The 17,220-nt window shown below is 49.8% G+C and overlaps 7 protein-coding genes across 7 annotated transcripts; all 7 read right to left on the bottom strand.

Annotated features, from left to right (window-relative positions):
• Nucleotides 1-709: 709 nt before the first annotated feature.
• ABOM_007252 (uncharacterized protein) lies at nt 710-1,546 on the bottom strand (the record flags this gene model as incomplete). Its single annotated transcript, XM_022534381.1, has 2 exons — nt 710-929; nt 1,032-1,546. 2 exons carry the CDS (start codon nt 1,544-1,546, stop codon nt 710-712), a joined length of 735 nt encoding a protein of 244 aa, XP_022388050.1.
• Nucleotides 1,547-2,376: 830 nt separating this feature from the next.
• ABOM_007251 (transmembrane transporter) lies at nt 2,377-4,118 on the bottom strand (the record flags this gene model as incomplete). The annotated part of the gene is made up of 5 exons (XM_022534380.1): nt 2,377-3,019; nt 3,082-3,353; nt 3,421-3,521; nt 3,582-3,677; nt 3,767-4,118. 5 exons carry the CDS (start codon nt 4,116-4,118, stop codon nt 2,377-2,379), a joined length of 1,464 nt encoding a protein of 487 aa, XP_022388051.1.
• Nucleotides 4,119-4,609: 491 nt separating this feature from the next.
• ABOM_007250 (uncharacterized protein) lies at nt 4,610-7,092 on the bottom strand (the record flags this gene model as incomplete). Its single annotated transcript, XM_022534379.1, has 4 exons — nt 4,610-6,212; nt 6,311-6,502; nt 6,552-6,981; nt 7,062-7,092. The coding sequence occupies 4 exons, from the start codon at nt 7,090-7,092 to the stop codon at nt 4,610-4,612; spliced, it is 2,256 nt and encodes a 751-aa protein (XP_022388052.1).
• An 886-nt stretch (nt 7,093-7,978) lies between these two features.
• Nucleotides 7,979-8,320, bottom strand: ABOM_007249 (uncharacterized protein; the record flags this gene model as incomplete). Its single annotated transcript, XM_022534378.1, has 1 exon — nt 7,979-8,320. One exon carries the CDS (start codon nt 8,318-8,320, stop codon nt 7,979-7,981), a length of 342 nt encoding a protein of 113 aa, XP_022388011.1.
• A 2,015-nt stretch (nt 8,321-10,335) lies between these two features.
• On the bottom strand, nt 10,336-11,538 carry ABOM_007248 (putative HLH transcription factor; the record flags this gene model as incomplete). Its single annotated transcript, XM_022534377.1, has 2 exons — nt 10,336-10,914; nt 10,975-11,538. 2 exons carry the CDS (start codon nt 11,536-11,538, stop codon nt 10,336-10,338), a joined length of 1,143 nt encoding a protein of 380 aa, XP_022388010.1.
• A 1,283-nt stretch (nt 11,539-12,821) lies between these two features.
• On the bottom strand, nt 12,822-13,154 carry ABOM_007247 (uncharacterized protein; the record flags this gene model as incomplete). Its single annotated transcript, XM_022534376.1, has 2 exons — nt 12,822-12,858; nt 12,934-13,154. The coding sequence occupies 2 exons, from the start codon at nt 13,152-13,154 to the stop codon at nt 12,822-12,824; spliced, it is 258 nt and encodes an 85-aa protein (XP_022388015.1).
• Nucleotides 13,155-14,478: 1,324 nt separating this feature from the next.
• Nucleotides 14,479-16,041, bottom strand: ABOM_007246 (putative nucleoside hydrolase; the record flags this gene model as incomplete). The annotated part of the gene is made up of 6 exons (XM_022534375.1): nt 14,479-15,102; nt 15,161-15,457; nt 15,514-15,548; nt 15,608-15,777; nt 15,827-15,938; nt 16,002-16,041. The coding sequence occupies 6 exons, from the start codon at nt 16,039-16,041 to the stop codon at nt 14,479-14,481; spliced, it is 1,278 nt and encodes a 425-aa protein (XP_022388014.1).
• Between the last annotated feature and the right edge of the window lie 1,179 nt (nt 16,042-17,220).

The raw sequence follows: 17,220 nt of genomic DNA, 5'->3' as shown, positions 1-17,220 counted from the left end.
CGGCTACAGATGCTACGTGATTGAGGCCTTTTGAAGTTTCTTCCTGTCACTGTCACGGTGTGCCTGCGGGCACACCTACCAGTCCCTGCCTGCCTGAATCCTGAACATGCTTACATATGTGAGTGCAGGACAAAAGCCATTGGCTTTGTATCCTAGTCTTTTGCCGATAGCACAGCGGTTAAGCTTCTGAATGCACCTCGAGCTCACGCCGCGACACTTCCATATAAGCACTAGCAACTCTACACCGTATCATGAGCGGGTTGGCTCTGGATGGGCCCAATACTAGGGAAAAGACCTGAGTAATAGAGATCATATGGTACAATAGGATCCAGGATAGATGACCGTATGTACTATTCTCACGTTATGAGAGTTGGTCTATAACAATTTATACAATCGCTGTTGGCTTTCTACTTCAAGAGCAGCGGTCTATATGTATCAAATCATCACACTATATAGAATGTCTACGACGGAGAGGCAGGGTCCTAAAAGTGTACAGCTGAAAGTGATCGAACTTGTAGAAATTTTACCCTCCGGCAAAACTAGCCCATGAATCCCCACAGATCAACACCACCACATGGTTAAGCCGATCCCCTGATCCAGATAAGATAGTCTACTAGTCAATCAATACCTTAATCATCGTCTTTCTAAGCCGGCAACCCCATCCAACCAGCCAATCACCGCATCTCCCATCTAACTTATCTAAAGATCATCACTTCCTCTTCCGCCCATCAGCAAGCAGCATCCCCGTCTCGCGTTCCTGTCGCTGAATATACCAAAAGTAGATCCCGTAGACCAGGTCAAAGCCGAGGAAGACAGCACAGCACCAGAGCATGAGGGGCTGACCTAGGAAACCGAACTTCTCGGGCCAGTATCTCACCCGCAGGTAGAATTCGGGGACGAGGGTTAGGGAGCCTGAGAAGCGGAAGAACCTGTTTCATCATTCAGTGGGGATGTTTGGCTTGGGATTCTTGCTTTTTATATCTTTCTTGTGGAGGGAAGTTGATAATGAGGATGAAGGGGTATACACCTACCACAAATCCATCGAAAATCCCCTCGTACTTCCCCTGTGAATCAAATTCCCAAGATATCCCACACTCAACACCGCCTGGCACACAATCGCATCGACAAAGAAGGCCTTCTCAGGCCCCAGCTCCGAGGCAGCGCACATATGCAGCGCGACAGAGACTACCGTCCCGACCACATAGAACCAGAGGAGGTGGCGCTGTACTAGGGGCGAGCGGCCCCACTCTCGTGCACCGTGGGAGATGGCCGCCCAGATGACGAGGCAGTTTGTGGGTAAGGTGACGATGAAGGTCGCGCAGACCTTCCAGTCGTCGATGAACATGAGGCCGAAGGTTAGTTCCCAAGCGATGTTGAGACATTGGGAATAGAGGGGCATGGCGTAGGACTTGTCTTTTATGGAGCGGTAGATCATCCCGAAGTAGACGTAGAGCCAGGAGGCGTTGTTGTAGAGGTTCAGACAGAGCATTAGGGTGGTGTAGGCTTGGATTTCGGGGGGTGCGTTGGTGAGGTCGAAGCTTTCCATCTTGCTGGTTGTGTGGTGGTAGGCAGTGCGGGTAGGAGCTCTAGGAGGATTTGTATAGTATATCCTGGGGTCCCTTTATACTATAAGGTCGGAGCAGTCGATTGCATAAGCGGCATAACGCAGCTTAATCTGTACTCCATCACTTGTGCTACAATCATCTCCATATTGGGATGACGAGAGATACACAATCTAGCATTCGGAGAAACTCTCAGGCGCATGACATCAAAGCTGACTAGTTCAAGCCCCAATCCCTCATCCTTTTATTCGAGGACTTCATTCTCATTGCTTGTGTACCACGCTCATGGCTGCTCGTGGCATCCGAGTTGGGAAGTCAATACGAGGTCCCCATCAGATATTGCCAATGTATCCCAGACTAGTAGACCCCTTAGTTTGACGCAGGGTGTCATAAAGGTCCTCAAGCTGATCTTGGAGTCTCCACTCGTGCCGATGGGTCAGGTCTTATGTGGAAGTATATACGGACATCCAGGTACTGCGCACCGGACGGGTCGGAAAGACACTGTGCCGAATGCGAGACAGATCCAGGGATTGACCAGGTTTTTTTTTTTTGACAAGCGCCAGCGATTGGGGCAGACTCGATTGTCAATGAGATGACAGTTGCCGTTATAATGGTGTGCCGAGTCAGTAGTCAGATTTCAAATCAAACCTGACCATGTATGTATGAATGCATGTATAAAACCTGAAGGTTAAGGTACAGTGGTCGGGGTTTAATGTGGGAAACAGCGGGAAGAAGGGAAGAGTGAGTGCACACATGTTCCTATAGAAGCGCCACTGCAATGAACAATCGACACAATAATTCCCCTCCGCCCAACTCAGTAGGTAAACGTAAACCCCGGATGATCATCCCCCAGATTCTCCAACTCCTCCCTGGGCAACTGATACCGATAATCTCTCCCACCCCTTGCCCTCACCCGATTCTCCCTAACCAAATAGCCCAGGAACAGCACACAAGCAATCCCACAAACCCACGTCATGCCCAGACTAACCCCATACCCGGTGCGATACCCCGGCGCCTCCTCTTCAAAGAAGATATTACTGGCGACCAGCCCGCCGCAATTCCCAAACCCAATCTGCATTGCCGATGCGATACTCTGCTTGTAATGACCCGCCATGTTGTTGCTAAGCCAGCCCATGAGGATTGGCTGCGTCAGGTACCCGCCGCTGGTGACGGCGAAGATGGCGAAGTAGCGGGCGCCGACGGGGACGGTGGATTGCGCCAACAGGATTACGTAGCCCATCGTTGCTACCAGGCAGCCGGTGAGAGTGAAGAGGTAGCGGTGGCGGAGGAGGTCGCTGAGGAGGGCGGCGGAGAGTGTAGTGATGGTTGCTACGACGTATACTGGGATGCTCATTACCTGAGCGCGGACTGCGGTCCAGCCGAGTTGGTGGAGGATGGTGGGGGTGAAGAAGGATACGGCGTAGCCTGTGTTTACGATGCCGAAGTACATTATCGGGCTGTTTCATTGGGTTTGTTAGTGAAGTTTAAGAAAGGAAGGCATAGGGATAATGATACTAACCCAAGGTAAATCTTCGGATCCGAGAATGTTCGCCGCATCGACTTCTTATCGAATCGGTTCATTCTCGCTTCGCCCTGGTCTTCTTTCAGACGGGCGAGAAGTAGAGCTCGCTCGCCATCATCTAGGAACTTGGCCGACTCAGGCCAGTCCACGATGATGAATTTGGATATCACCGCTATCACTACTGTGGCTAGGCCTTCGATGATGAAAATCCAGCGCCAGCCTTCGTACCCAGCTATTCCGGACATGTTGTTGATGGCGTAGGCGAGGAGCTGAAATCATACTAGCATCAGCACATATCACATATCAGTCCAAGCTGTAGGGTGTGGAACAACATACACCACTGACCGCACCGGCGATGATGCTGGCGCTGAAGAAGAGGTTAAGTCGCCATTGGAGTTCGTGACGACGATAGTACATGTTTATTAGGTATACCGCGCCTAAATCGATTGTTATTAGATGAAAGTATGATAGTACGATAATAGAAAGTTGTAGCTTACCAGGCATGAAGCCAGACTCGAAGAGTCCTATTAATACCCGACAGGCTACTAAACCACTGAAACTGGCCGTGACGCCTTGACAGATCGTGATGGTACCTTTATAACGAACATCAGCATCGAAACGTTCAAGCAATTGCAGTCTTTCTCAGACTACGCAAGAATTCAAAGTCAATCAAGAAACGAACCCCATGCAAACATGATCCCACTCAACCACCACGATGGCTTCACCCTCTTCAGGATCATATTACTCGGTACCTCAAATAGGATATACGGAATGAAGAACACAAACAGCGCGATATTATACTGATGCCCGCTCATGCCCAGGTCATCTTCCAGACCCATCAGCCGTGCATTGCCGATGTTGATACGGTCCAGGAAGGCGAACATGAAAAGGAGAGTAAGAATGGGGACGACGTGGAGGTCACATTTGCGGAGAAGTCGTTTCTCGGCATCGCGATCAGATCGGTCTGGTGTTTCCGAGGAGGATTTGATGTCTTCTATTGTGCAATCGTCTACTTTTTCGGGGCCTCTAGACATGGCTTATGGGCATGGTTGTTCGTCTCCTGTGGAGGTGGAGTGGTTGTCAGGTTACATTTACGTTGCAAGGTCGTCGGGTCATTTTTATGCACGTCGAGCTGCAATTCCAGCTCCGCAATGTTCAGAGCTCCCCCGCAAAACCCAAAGCCGTAAGAATTACAATTCCGCATTTCTTACCGGTCTTCCGCCCTTGGGGGATGTTGTTCGCCAAGAAGGCGGACGAGTCTATTCGACGAAACCTTTAGGCGAAGGGATAAATGAAAAACGAGGGCGGCGAGCTTAATTCTATTTTATAACCAAGGGTTGTGGATTGGTCCACCGATCGTCCAAGAGTGCGGGGAAATTCCATGGCGATGCTGTTCTAAAATCCGGGGTTCGAGATGTGTTTGGACTGCGGAACGACGTTCCGCTCAGATGCCAGAGACGTGAGGCGCTAGGAGGAGGAAGCTCCCCGAGGTTTGCCAGAGCCAACTCCTCCTTTATGTGAGATACTATCGCCTGTATACTGTCCTCCTCCACTCAACTGCTCCACCTGAATCCCCATAACTGTCAGTCCTGGTCGTTCTATATTCCGCATTGCATTCCCAGGATGAGATTGCCACGCCCTCAACGTGGAACACATATTCGTAGCTGTAATCAGGGTGGCCAGTCTCCCATCTAATGTCCCCTTTAGCGCGGACAACATATTCCTCGCGCCCTGAAGCTCCATATTCGAGGCGCGGAGAACCCACGAGTCTCAATTCGTGCGATGGTTGAGGAGCTTCTTCCAGCTCTACATCCGCATTCGAATTGAGAATGAATATTTGCACCTTGCCGCTATTGGTGCCGGTTTTGCCAAGCCGATAGATCGATCGAACCGATGGCCTCAGCGTTCCATCGACTCGCTTGGCCTCGTCGTAGGCATATTCCCTTTCATACTTCGGATATGTAGGATATATAGGGGAAAACCTTGCCGTGCCTATTTCCTCGCTGTTGTATCTCGAAGAGACCCGTGAATAATTCCAAGTTCCGTGTAACGCTCTGAAAATAGCCCTGGTTAACCCAGTTCTGGAGGTATCACTGTCGTAGGCGAGCGTGTCTCTTAAAGAAGCCAAGGCAAATTGCGACTCGGCCAGCATTGAAGGCTTCGTTTGTCCTTCAGCCATATACCGAGTAGGGAGAACCGGTCCAAGTCTTTCGCCAGCCTCCGGAAGTGGGGTCCGAGGGATTCCCATATCCCTAGCAAGTGTCTCCATTAACCCCACATAATCTCCCATTGGGAACTGACCCCGCGAGTCTGGATCCGTACTCTTGTAGTCACGCATACTTTGTCTTTCTTGTGCCTTGTTCTCCAATTCCTCCGTTGAGAATTGGATCCCTTGCCCCGAATCAGCTCGATACCAAGATTCTGCAACTCTCCGCGCTTGCATTTCCATGACTCCCCAGTAGGGCCCTCGGTAGAGTCCCACGAATCCCATATCCGGGACTTCTGCATTGGAGGTGCCTTTCTCATCCAAAATGAGAGGGAAGTAAGAGTCTTCGGCTGAATACTCGAGTTTGGAAAGTACGTCTTCTGGAAGAAATGAGAGGGAGGCAAATGGCGTGAACCCGGTGGCTGTGATTATAGCTGTGACGTTTTCAAGAGTGGTCATTTCACCACCTGGACCCTTAATGTCAACGTTTGCCTGACCGGACTGTGTGCAGTTTACAGCACAAACACGGCCGATCGTAGGACGTACTGAGCCCGATTGCACGTACTCTGCGTAGTCGTCGCTTATGGCTATCAATGAAGGTTGTGTAATATTTGTACCATCGCGAGAGTCAACGCCGACATTCCCATAGCCTGCATGTTGGCCACCTAGCAAAGAAAAAAAGTATTCATTAACCTTGGTCTCTTGCTGCGACGAGACAGGCCCAAAGTTATACTGGACTGGTCCCGGGGGACGTCTGGCCAGGTCATGCAGGACAAGATCCAGGGGTAGGAACTGCACCGATTTTGCCTGGGTGTCGTCTTGCGGAGCAGCGTATGGCAGATAATAGGGTATCGTCCAGAAGGGCCGTGTACAGATATGATGGACTTCGTAACCACAATAATGGGAGGCAGTAGCACCAATACTGGAAAGAAAAAGTGCAAGCGCCGAGGCAGCCTCGCGCCCGATATACTCCCTCCAATGACGACCAATTTACCATTACCACCCTTGGTGGCACCACACTTTTCAAGCATAAGGCGTATATCCTCTTCGGTGTGAATGGCGGAGCTGTGAAACACCTTCTCGGCAAAACTAGGTAATCCTGGGAGATCTGGGGTATACGGCATTGAGAAGTAGCCAGAAGCGACAATGAGGTAGTCAAAGGTTTCTGACTGCACTCCCTGGTCCGTTGAGCTTTCTTTTATCTCATTATCCCTATCCCTCCCAATTAGCGCTCTTCAAAGAACCCATGACCGAGACAAACCTTTCCAAGATCCATTGTATGGTCCACGACGGTCTCGAACTTCCGCTCGTCTCTCGCGTCGATCTAACCACCTTATGTCCCAGCCTCAGCGTCTCCTTGGGTATATAGCGTTCCGCATATGTCTGCAAGTACTTGCCCGCTTGCCAGGCCTGCGGAAACATAGGAATATCTGGGCCATCAATGACTGACTCCCAAGCCAGATCAGAGAAGGTCACGGTGAATCGACTCTGATTCGTCGGCATCGACGGGTCCACAAACCCATCGCGAGGGCGTCGTCGAGGGGTTGTTGTTTCATTGGTGGTGTCGTGGGGATCAATCGGCCAAAGACCCCCTATTTCATGACTCTTCTCGAAGATAGTGGGAGAAAAGGTTCCCTTGGGGTAATTGTGAAGGGTGGTTTTGGCGGCCACTAACCCCGAGGGCCCCGCTCCTGAGGTCCGTCAGCAGATGATCTTATCGGTAATTCAGTGAGACAATTCTCATCGGTGAAGATGCTGGTATGATACCAACCTATTATAGCAACTTTCTTCGGTCGGGACATCACTGCTGTAGGCTTCTCGAGGTCATGATATTCTACTATTGTTGCGCCCCGAATATTAATTACCCCTCCTTTTAGTGGATCGAGGGGACCTGACCCGGCCTTGAACTTTGCCCAAGGCGGCTTAATCTGGACGCTGCTACATATTCCTGCATGCTGTGGCAGCTTTTACTGCATATTCTACCAGGGCAGCATGAGTGATGTACACAAGCGGTTACCTATCTATATATACATATCTTTAGAGTGAGATATGCTCCTCTATCCAATGCCCATTCAGGCAACAAACAACCAAAAATCGAACAATTACAATTAATTAGTAGGAAAGTAGCTGTCTACAGTTGAACTCCATCCATGCAGTGGGTATCGGTTAACAAATCAAAGTGTAAAGAAGAAGAACAATAAGGTAATAATAAAGATAGGAGGGTATAGGGACCAAGAAATGAAGGTAGAGAAGAAAAGAATAAAAGAAGCGACCCGAGCCGCGGATCGAACGCGGGACCTCTCGCAGGTATGCTTATGCTTAGGCCACCTCGGGCCTTCCTGCTGAAAATACTGCCTTATGGGAGGAGGCAGGATGTAGGTATCGCACAGTGAGGCTTGCAGCACTGTGCATGACTTGGCGGCCGCGCCCAGTGCAGTGACGTTGTTGCCAAGGATAGATTTGGAACTCCACTGGAACATAGCCCCTTAACACCATACCATGTATTTCCCAACTGAGACTTTTGGGAGGTATTTCCCATGGCATTCCCGGTCCCCGACGCGTAAGCGACTGATGATCAATACCGACTTTTGGGTAGAGGTCCAGTCGTTTCAGTATGCATGTCGACAATAAGGGCTAATAAGGATCAAGGGTAAGGCGGAAGTGTCGTCGATCATTAGAAGGAGGTTGTCAATACGCCAGTCGCTCAAGCCACGCGGAGACATGCAACTCGTTGCTATGCTTCTCGGGATAACAGGCTTCGGTGAACTGCTGCTCCGTGACAAACGTGTCCACGTTTCTTTCCGTCAAGGGAATCTTGTAACGGTTCTTCTGCCTCAAGAGTTCCCTCTCCGCGCGTGCTGAAGGAGACAGCTTGTGTAGAGTGTTGCGGATTCGCCGGATGCCGCCCTCAGGGAAGTGTAAGTGTGAGATACGAGGCGGGCCGAACGGCGTCTCAACCCGCCAGGGGTCCTCAGAGGCGATAGACCGAGCATTCTTCTTGCGTTGTTGGGAACGGAATTTGTTGGACATTCTGACGATTATATGGGACCGGAAAACGTAGAGTGGAGAGGTTGGAAGTGTTCATAACTCAAGCAGCGCAGCAAGAAAAGGGGTGTGAGAGGAAGGCTCGAGGGTGGAATATATATGTTGGCGGGTCCGCCGGCGGGGGCTCACTTAGTGACTTGGGGCGAGACGTGAATCCCGCCGCAAGAGCAATGGGGGGGTGCGGGGATCTTTCGCTCCAAACCTTGGGAGGGCGACTTCCCAATGCAGCGGCTCCGAGGAGATACTAGTTCGTAGCATGCCGAGAAGATGTGGAGAGTGACACACAGGGATTTGCAAACTGGCTCGCCATCGACTTGGCAATTAAAGTAAAGTCCTGGTGATCGTTGACATTGACTTTGCCTTCGCTGTGTCAGTTTCCCGGACGATCACGACCAGGAGATAGATAATTCACTGGAGCTTTGCAGTCCCACCACAAGGTGTTACTAGGGTATGATTGTGCTGCGATAATGACCATATGGTGCCCAGAGAGCCATAACGTCATTGGATGACTTGGACATCCCCACTAGTTACTAGTCGATCCATTACCATGTCGATCATCAGGAATGGGCTCGAACCAAGACTTTGGGGGTGATTTAGCTGAAGGAACAAGAGCAACGACGTACATACATGATCACGTGGCACAGCAAAGCCCCAGTCGAATCAGTACATGAATCATCACAATTGTGTCGTGCAACTTAATGTGCCTGGTTTCCGCCTGCATGTTTTACATAGCCAGCCGATTTGGGTGGCGTTGAATGAAGTAAGGTTGACTTGCTCTACCAGTTAAGTACTGCGTATGGTAAAACTCCGTCATTACGAAGGATCTGTCCGCAATCGGATAAGGATACACGGTGCATGAGGGATGCACCTTGGCATGGTAATGATCACCGTCAAGGGGTTCACACAATGGTGGCTAATTATAGTATGACTTGCCTCTGACTACAATAATACAATTTGAGTTATACAGAACACAGGCAACCGTTATATTAGATGTGGTTAGTCTAGGTATCAGGGATGGAAAGGGATAGAAGATAAGGAAGAAAGTCGTATTGTAGGGAATGTTTTTTTTTTTTACTACAATAGTACACAAACGTCATATTACCCCAAAGTGGAGACGAATTCTATCATTCACCCATCAAACGTTTGTGCACGGGTACATACTGTACTAGCATTTGGCTATGATGTTTTATATACTTCGGTTATCCTTCCCTCTTGAATTTGCAGACCACTTGATCTCCAAATGGTCATGCTAGAAAGGCCTGGAACACGTCTAGAAAGAAGAGAGGAATTTCCAAGTGCGGGGTATGTAACGAACAGCCCTCCGTGGGTGTCTAGAATGACCTACGATTGAATCAATATCTCTGAGGGAGGGGTACGCCGGGAACGCGGCAAATCTTCTGATTGGATAGTTAACGTCAGAAGACTCAACATGCTAGTAGTACAGTAGTACCAGTACCAGCCGTAGTCAATCCGACCCTTGGGAAGTGCCAGTGTGTATCTTCTTTGGGAAGGCAAACATGCGTGCACAATCTCCGTCTCTTCATTGGAAGTCCCGGTCGATTGGCTTTGCGATAGGATTTTGGTCCGCTGTATGCTTAGGTTGCAGTGCACGAGTAGGTATACTACTACTAGTACTCCCCAGCCTTGTAGCCTGTAGACAGTCTTTTTCTCTTCCCTATGTCTGTCGCTAGACTCCATTTCATGGCGGATTTATTCTTTATAATACGGCCAAAGCTCCTACCTAGCAATAGATCTTGCCCGGACTTGAAATGTGCGTTGGATCCGAGAAGTAATCGCAGTCATACGCATACAGTTATACCGCCGCACGCATCACTTGGTACACATTATATGGCATTAATCATTTCTTGTCGTCCGATGCAAAACAACAGCCCGTACACTTTGGAGAATTGTTAATTAAAAGGCAAAGGCAACTTTTCTTTCCAGATACAGATTCCTTTAATACATATCAGGTCTGAGCCGCCGATTCTGCGAGTAAACCTCTACGAAATTAATAAATCTTTGACACTCATTCCGATCTTCCTTTGGGTGTCTTGTAAGGAGTACTGACGGTTTCCCAGGATAGGCTTAGCATGCTCTTCATGCGGCGAGCCTATACTGCCGCGGCAATCTCGATTCAACATGAGCAGTGCAGCCGATGCTTCATGGTCCATCTCTGCTGAAGACGCATGACGAATCTGCGCCTGGAGCACCGGTGAGGGATTGGTAGATGTTGCTGCCCAGGATCCACGGGACGACCGTAGAGCGCCATCGCAAGGGTGGGTCGGGCCCAACGCTGGGCTCGGTAGGATGGAAGAGAAATCTATAGCTGTGCCCGTTGAGGGGATACGACTGCGAGGCGAAAATGCCGGTGAGGTTACGCTGGTGGGACATCCACTGGGAAGTATGTCGGGAGATACGGAAGCCGAGTATGTACTGCCGGCAACTTCCCCTAGAACCTCAGGTGACGATGGCGAGGGAGGAGCAGGTGGCATGCGTTGGGGAACAGTCGTTTGACTGTCCCCCGCAGTTTTAAGATCATGTATACATTGCTCTAAGTAATTAACGTAGTCGATGCTTGCCTAGAGCCCAAGACCCATTAGTTAACCAAAATAGGATATGTATTGCGAGTGATTACCAACCTGCAAAATGGCAAGCTTGTGCATGTCCTGACCCCTACAAGCTGGGATCATGTCTTTCAGGGTTGCAAATTCTTCGTTCATCTTAGACCTCCTTCGCCGTTCAATCAAGCTATGCGCCGTCTTGCGAGCAATCTTTCGACCGGCTGCGCTCGTAGCACTAGGCTGTTTCTTCTTGGAGGTGGCAGGAGACGTATTGTTATTGTTTGAGGTGCTTTTGCCATTTTCCTTGGAGGGCTTATTAGTTGTGGGTGCTGGCTTGGTTTGACCTTGAGTCTGTGTCTTGGGCTTCATTTGGATGATTTTGCGGGTGCGAGTGGGAGGGGGTGGGAGGTCAAAGTCTTCTAGTGGTCGTTTGATACCCGTTTGACGGGGAGGGTTTGCACCGCGTCCCATGTTGAGATCTGGGGAAGTTGGGGAAGCAGGAAAATAAGCCGACTGGTCCGACTTGGATGGCCTGCGACTGGCACTTTCCATCTTCGCCGGACTCATAGCAGCTGGCGGCAATGCAAATGAGTCGACAGCATCCACGGACACTTGGTCCTTGACTATCAACTCACCCGACATTGCCGGAGTAGGTGGTAGACGAGAACGTGACATCTCTTATGTTCAGAGGAAGTGGGAATGTCTCCAGGAAGGTCTGGTGACGCTTCACCTTGAAAGAGAAAAGGAGGAACTGAGACAGAACTGAGGACTAGACCAGTATAGTAGGACTATAGTAGGACTATGTGGGACAAGACCGGGGGTCTCGTATAAGTGATAAAGAGATGTGGAGTGGACAATGCAGTGAGTGAAGGACGAACAGGTAGGTAAGACGGGGAATCAGCAGGCAAAGGGGTAGATAAGAGCGAGCAGGGAAGGTTTGTCTCCTCAAAGGTGCATGGGAGAGATTACCCCGAAGGATGAGAACACGAATAAATTGGATGAACGGATCCAAGGAAAGGCACCGGCATGGTGGAGAGCAACGGGAAAGAGCCGGAAAGGATATTTGGGTGTAGAAAAGGGAAGAGAGCGTTTGAAGGGAGTGGTATTGCGACGATAGAATGAGCAGCGCTGGATGATCGACGGGACTGGGAATTGGGGATCGAAGGAAGCTGTTGCTTTAGGTTGACCTCTGGGACTGGTGTCGCGTGCTTTAAGAGCCCACGCGGTACCATTTCCCTCTCTGATTGGGTAGGGGCAGTAGGGGATCACGGGAAGGGGGCACGAGACGGGCTGGCCAGAGCCAACTCTCCTATCGCTTTGGGGCTCGTGCTCAGCTTCACTCTTCTTACTCCCTGGTTTCAGGGCAGTGATCCTTCCATTTGCAACAACCCCTCCCTCTGCTCATCTTGGGAACGGAGCCATGAGGGTGGAATGGGCATGCTGATTGGTACTCCCACTTTAAACGTCCCTTGAGTTTAAACAATCCAACCCCGACGGTTACCACTAGTCGCACCGCAGACATCCTGATGTACATCGGCATGGCATGTGTCCTCTTTCTCCTTTCCACTTCCGGTACGACATCAACAATTGACGAAATGAGATCAATCCAACCAAGGACGCTCCACTCTATCCATGTACATTACATTACATATTATGGAATCCAGATCAGGTTCCTTTCCTGCGTTGCACAACCCCCTGTAGCTCTATCTGTTCTTGTACCCCTATCACCCACCCATGGATGATCCCCCAAGTCACCTACTACTTAGTAGGTAGTCCTATGGCGAATTGCCCGTCCAGACGGGCATCAAAGCACGTGCGCACCCTCCATCCAACCAGTGGATCTTGTCCAATCCTTCCGGAGAACTTTACAGCGAGTCACTGCGCTTGTAGTATTGCCAATCCACCCCCGATCCTTCTGCCATTGGCTAGCAGCGCTTAATACACCCAGAGTATGAGTCCCAGCTTTGCCACTGTTAGCGATCGTCTCACACTGCGCGAAATATAGTGCGCTTTAAAAGGCAAACCAAAGCCACGTACCAGAAGTTCGCTTCACTAGGAAGGGCCACTACACAAACCAGGCCGCCTAGCGCGCAGGCCTGAGTACAATTTGACATGCCGGTGGTACTCAGTGACACGTTGGTCGGCGTCGCATGGAGACTCGTGCTATCACTAGTACTGGGCTCTTGAACCCCCGTGCGAAGAATGGAGGTCGAATTGAGGACGCCAACGAGTGCGTTGAGGAGGCTTTGCTTGTTCATTGTCGATGTTGGGGACCCGGGAAGTCCGAAAGCAGCTGCCAAGATGTGCTTTGTCTAATTAAATTTTCCTCGTCCTCCAAATCAATATTCAGGTAGGTATAGCAAATACTCCGTACAATACCTCTCTGCAACCCTCCTTATATAGACCTTCCTCTCCGCAAAGGTAAACTTTCTATAAACAAACGTATCCCCCATCTGACTTCCCACCAACCCCTCCGCATTCCTGTACTATTTGCCAAATTATCTCATCGATGCAGGTGACCAACTATGGCATTGATATCATTTTTGGGCGCTTCGTCTTCCAAAATGGGCACACAGTTGGTAGTGTACTGCGTATCATCTGACCAATAGGGATATTATGTTAACTAGTTGGAGATGCCCGCTTATCAACGCCCTGCAGGCCCAGAACGCAGCTCGGTACATCAAGCTGAGGCATGGAATGTCAATGACTGCCGTCCACTGATGCACAGCAGCTCAAGGCATTGCTACCATTGAGTAGCCAAGTTGTGCCTTATAGTTCACGAACGATCAGGTATGCAGTATGTCATACTCCACGGGTTACCGCATCATTATCACTCACCGACACTGAAACCGCATACTGTTCCCTAATGAGAGAGACAGAGAGAGAGAGAGAGAGATTTATTATTTTAGCCTCTCGGAAGGTTGGACGGAGAATAACTTCAGCTAATCTAGACTCCATTCCTTGCATTCCATCTTGATATTGAAGCTTCGACACAAGCCTCTACCAAGTATACTACGAGAAACAACTTTACCTTCCTGGTTGGTTGTCATGGACGATGTAGGTTTCAGACAAGAATTTGTGGCGGCTGCAAAGCTGTCACCAAAGCTTGATTGCTACACCTATTGAAGTGTCATTGGTAACATTCCGGTCAACGATGGAACGGTGACCAAGACTTATTCTCTTGAATATGTGTCAAGCATGCTATATAATTCTTATCTGTATAATTTTTCAGCACATACGACCATAGGGTGTGGAGAACAGGGCTTCCCGTCCGCTCAGCCGTACTTAAGCCACACGCCGGGAGGTTAGTAGTTGGGTGGGTGACCACCAGCGAATCCCTCCTGTTGTATGTTTTTCATTTTTTTTCTTCCCTCTTTTTTAATTAATTAAGCATTGTTGTTATTTGTCTATTGTTTGACTTCACATAGTACGGAATAATGGCCTGCATGCGAGACATTACGATAAGCCTATCTCGTATCCATGTAGCTTCTCAGGCAACAGATATATACTTCTATTCTATCGTCCTAAGTTATTTATATAATCGTATCTATATTCTAACCTTCCTTAAACAGTACGGTCACTTCAACTGAACAACCGTTCAAGGAGAACAGCCCCAAAATTATCCTCGACCGGCGAAGCATCCATCCTCCAGACACGATTCCCAGCTCTGGAGCTTAACCAGAGGCCATGATCGCTGGAGTGTTCCTCATCACCTTCGATGCGGTGTCTGTTCCGTCGGTCAACGACACACAGACCCCGGGTCCACTGCCCAGTGGTCTCAATCCGGATATCCTCCGGCGAGGTCGCGGTGGGCTTCCACCTGTCATCATCTGCGGTAATGGCATACCACACGCAGACGGGGTCATGCAAACTGAGCTCGACATCATCGCCCACCCGGCCCGTATGCAGTTTCTCGACCGTGCGGAAAGTGTGAGCCATGAAGGCCGACACCCACTCGGCCAATGGCGAGCCTTTCTCCAGGTGCGGAGTGACTGCCTCACGGAACTGGCCACGCGAGACGCCGTGGCGGAGCGTGATGTCCAGCGGGAAAATGCGCAGGGTGAGCTGCTTGCTGAGATTGGCGGGGTAATCTGGTAGACTTGAGTTGGTTGGTGTAGTGGTCCTGGGTGAGGGGGATGTCAAAGCATAGACCCGTGCGGCTGCAAATGCGTCGGCGTAGGCGTTAAATTCAGCAGCCGGGGTTACCTGTGTGTGATGTTAATCTCCTGTGACCGACTTCGTCTCACGGAAATAGTGCCCTTACATTACCGGGTTCGTTGACAGCTCCACCCATCACCACGACTTCCTTGACACGTAGGAATGCCTCTGGATCAGCTGCAGAGGCCAATGCGAGGTTGGTCAAAGGTCCGACTGCCACCAGAGTGACGGTGTCTGGGTCATTTTCACGCAAAACACGGAGTATCTCCTCGTGTGCCCGACGCTTAGATGGGATGAATGACGGGCGTGAAGGGTTGCCCTTCGGAACGGGTTCGACTTCAACTGGGTCGGCCGAAGGATCAAATAGATGCTCCCAAGTCTCCGTAGGAGTCAGGTGGGGGTGCTGGCGACTTCAATCAGTAGGGCTATGGCGATGTTGAAAGTAGCACGCTAACATACGCTGGTATGGATTCCTCCCAGACCGTCGGTTCCGTCTACGAGAAGTCAGTCTTGTGCAAATCACCCAGAAAATTGAGAAGACCGAGAAACGTACGGAAATAATCCGCCAGCATCTTTTGATCCTCTAGGGGATCCTCAGCACCAACCGCAACGACGGGTGGGGCAGCACGCAGGGCACCAAACCCTTCAGGAAGCCCCTGCTCCCGACGCCATTGCATCTCTCGCTCAAGAATATGAAACATCGAGACGACATTGCGAAGACAGCTATTCGTCTCAGTGTTGATCTCTAGAATACCTGAACGATAGCACTTACCTTCTCACTTCAATATTACCGAAGGTTAAGGATATTAGTAGGACTTCAACTTCCTCTGGCGTTGCGGACAAAGCGAGTAGAAGACCGAGGATATCATCGATCCCCTTCCAACCTACAAATCAGTATCTTTGCTCAGCGGGGGACGGGCAGCAGCAGAGAAACATATATATCTCACGTACCGGGTCAGTATCAATGATGATCTTCTTAGGTGCCATGATCTAAGCTTATATCTTCTAGACCAACTGTGACTGCGAACGAAGATTATAGAATATTGCGAACAAAAATTGTCAATACTGACTTTATGGCGGAGAATGATGAGTTGGAGCCAAAGTGGGATGGTCTTGGCTTTCGTTATCACTGTTCCCCACCATTAGTCATTGACCAAGGTGTTCTTGCCAGGCACTCAGGTACAGTAAGTATTAAGTAGAACATTACTGGACAATATTGATGCGTCGGGATTTAGTGTATCGAACGAAGATTCCAATACCTCAGAATTTAAGAAGCATTGTCATAGTCTACAAGTATCCTACTTTTAGTACGATGTTTATCTATCAATCTACTAACAATCTATACATACCTCCACCCGACGACTCGGAACGATACCGTGAAGGGTGTGGTGGACAACAGTAAACCAAACCAGGCTTGGTTAGTCCAACTTCTGGAAGCTTGTGATGCTTTGGGCCTTGAAACCCGCAGAGGAAACACCAAATACAGAATTATCACGGCATGAATCAGCTTGGAGGAATATTCTCTCATAGCCAGAGAACGTTTGTCAATCAAGGGGGGGTTGGTTCAGAACGTACACAGCTCCACGGTCCCCAAGCCTCCAGGCCGGTTAGCAACAGCCATCGGGACTATTGGCGGTTCCTCAACGTGCTATTTGTCAAGTTCCCCATGGTCCTCCCAAAGTAGGGTTGGACGACGTTACATATACTCGCTCTAAGCAGGCAGCCAAGGTCTGTCTACTCAAGTCTTACTCCGTAGAGTAAGAAAGATGCTGCGGACTCGAGGAAGCCTCGTGGTATCTTGTACATACATACCCTATGTGCATGAGGTTCAGATTATTCCTTTGGCGTGGTATGAATGGTTGGTGCCCTGCAAGGGATTTATTTGTTGAAGCGCTGGACTGAATTCCTCTCCTTTGTCTTGAATCTAAGCGTAAGAATGATATTGAGAAACGGGTAAACACCGGAATTGAGGCGATGTGGCCTGTTCCCGAGTCGGCACGGTACCGTACCATACATCCATTACCTACCCAGGTAACTACTTCAGTACTCCAGAGTCCAGAGTCTACTAGTAGTACTCATCGTTAATACCGGCCTGTACGGTAATGTTTCTCCGCTTTCTTTCGGTGGGTGTCATCTGCAGCGTAATGTGAATACCGCCAATTACAT

The sequence above is a fragment of the Aspergillus bombycis genome (genome assembly GCF_001792695.1).
Source record: "Aspergillus bombycis strain NRRL26010 chromosome Unknown contig00057, whole genome shotgun sequence".
In the NCBI taxonomy this organism is placed as follows: Eukaryota; Fungi; Ascomycota; class Eurotiomycetes; order Eurotiales; family Aspergillaceae; genus Aspergillus; species Aspergillus bombycis.
This window is presented reverse-complemented; position numbering and strand designations above follow the sequence as displayed.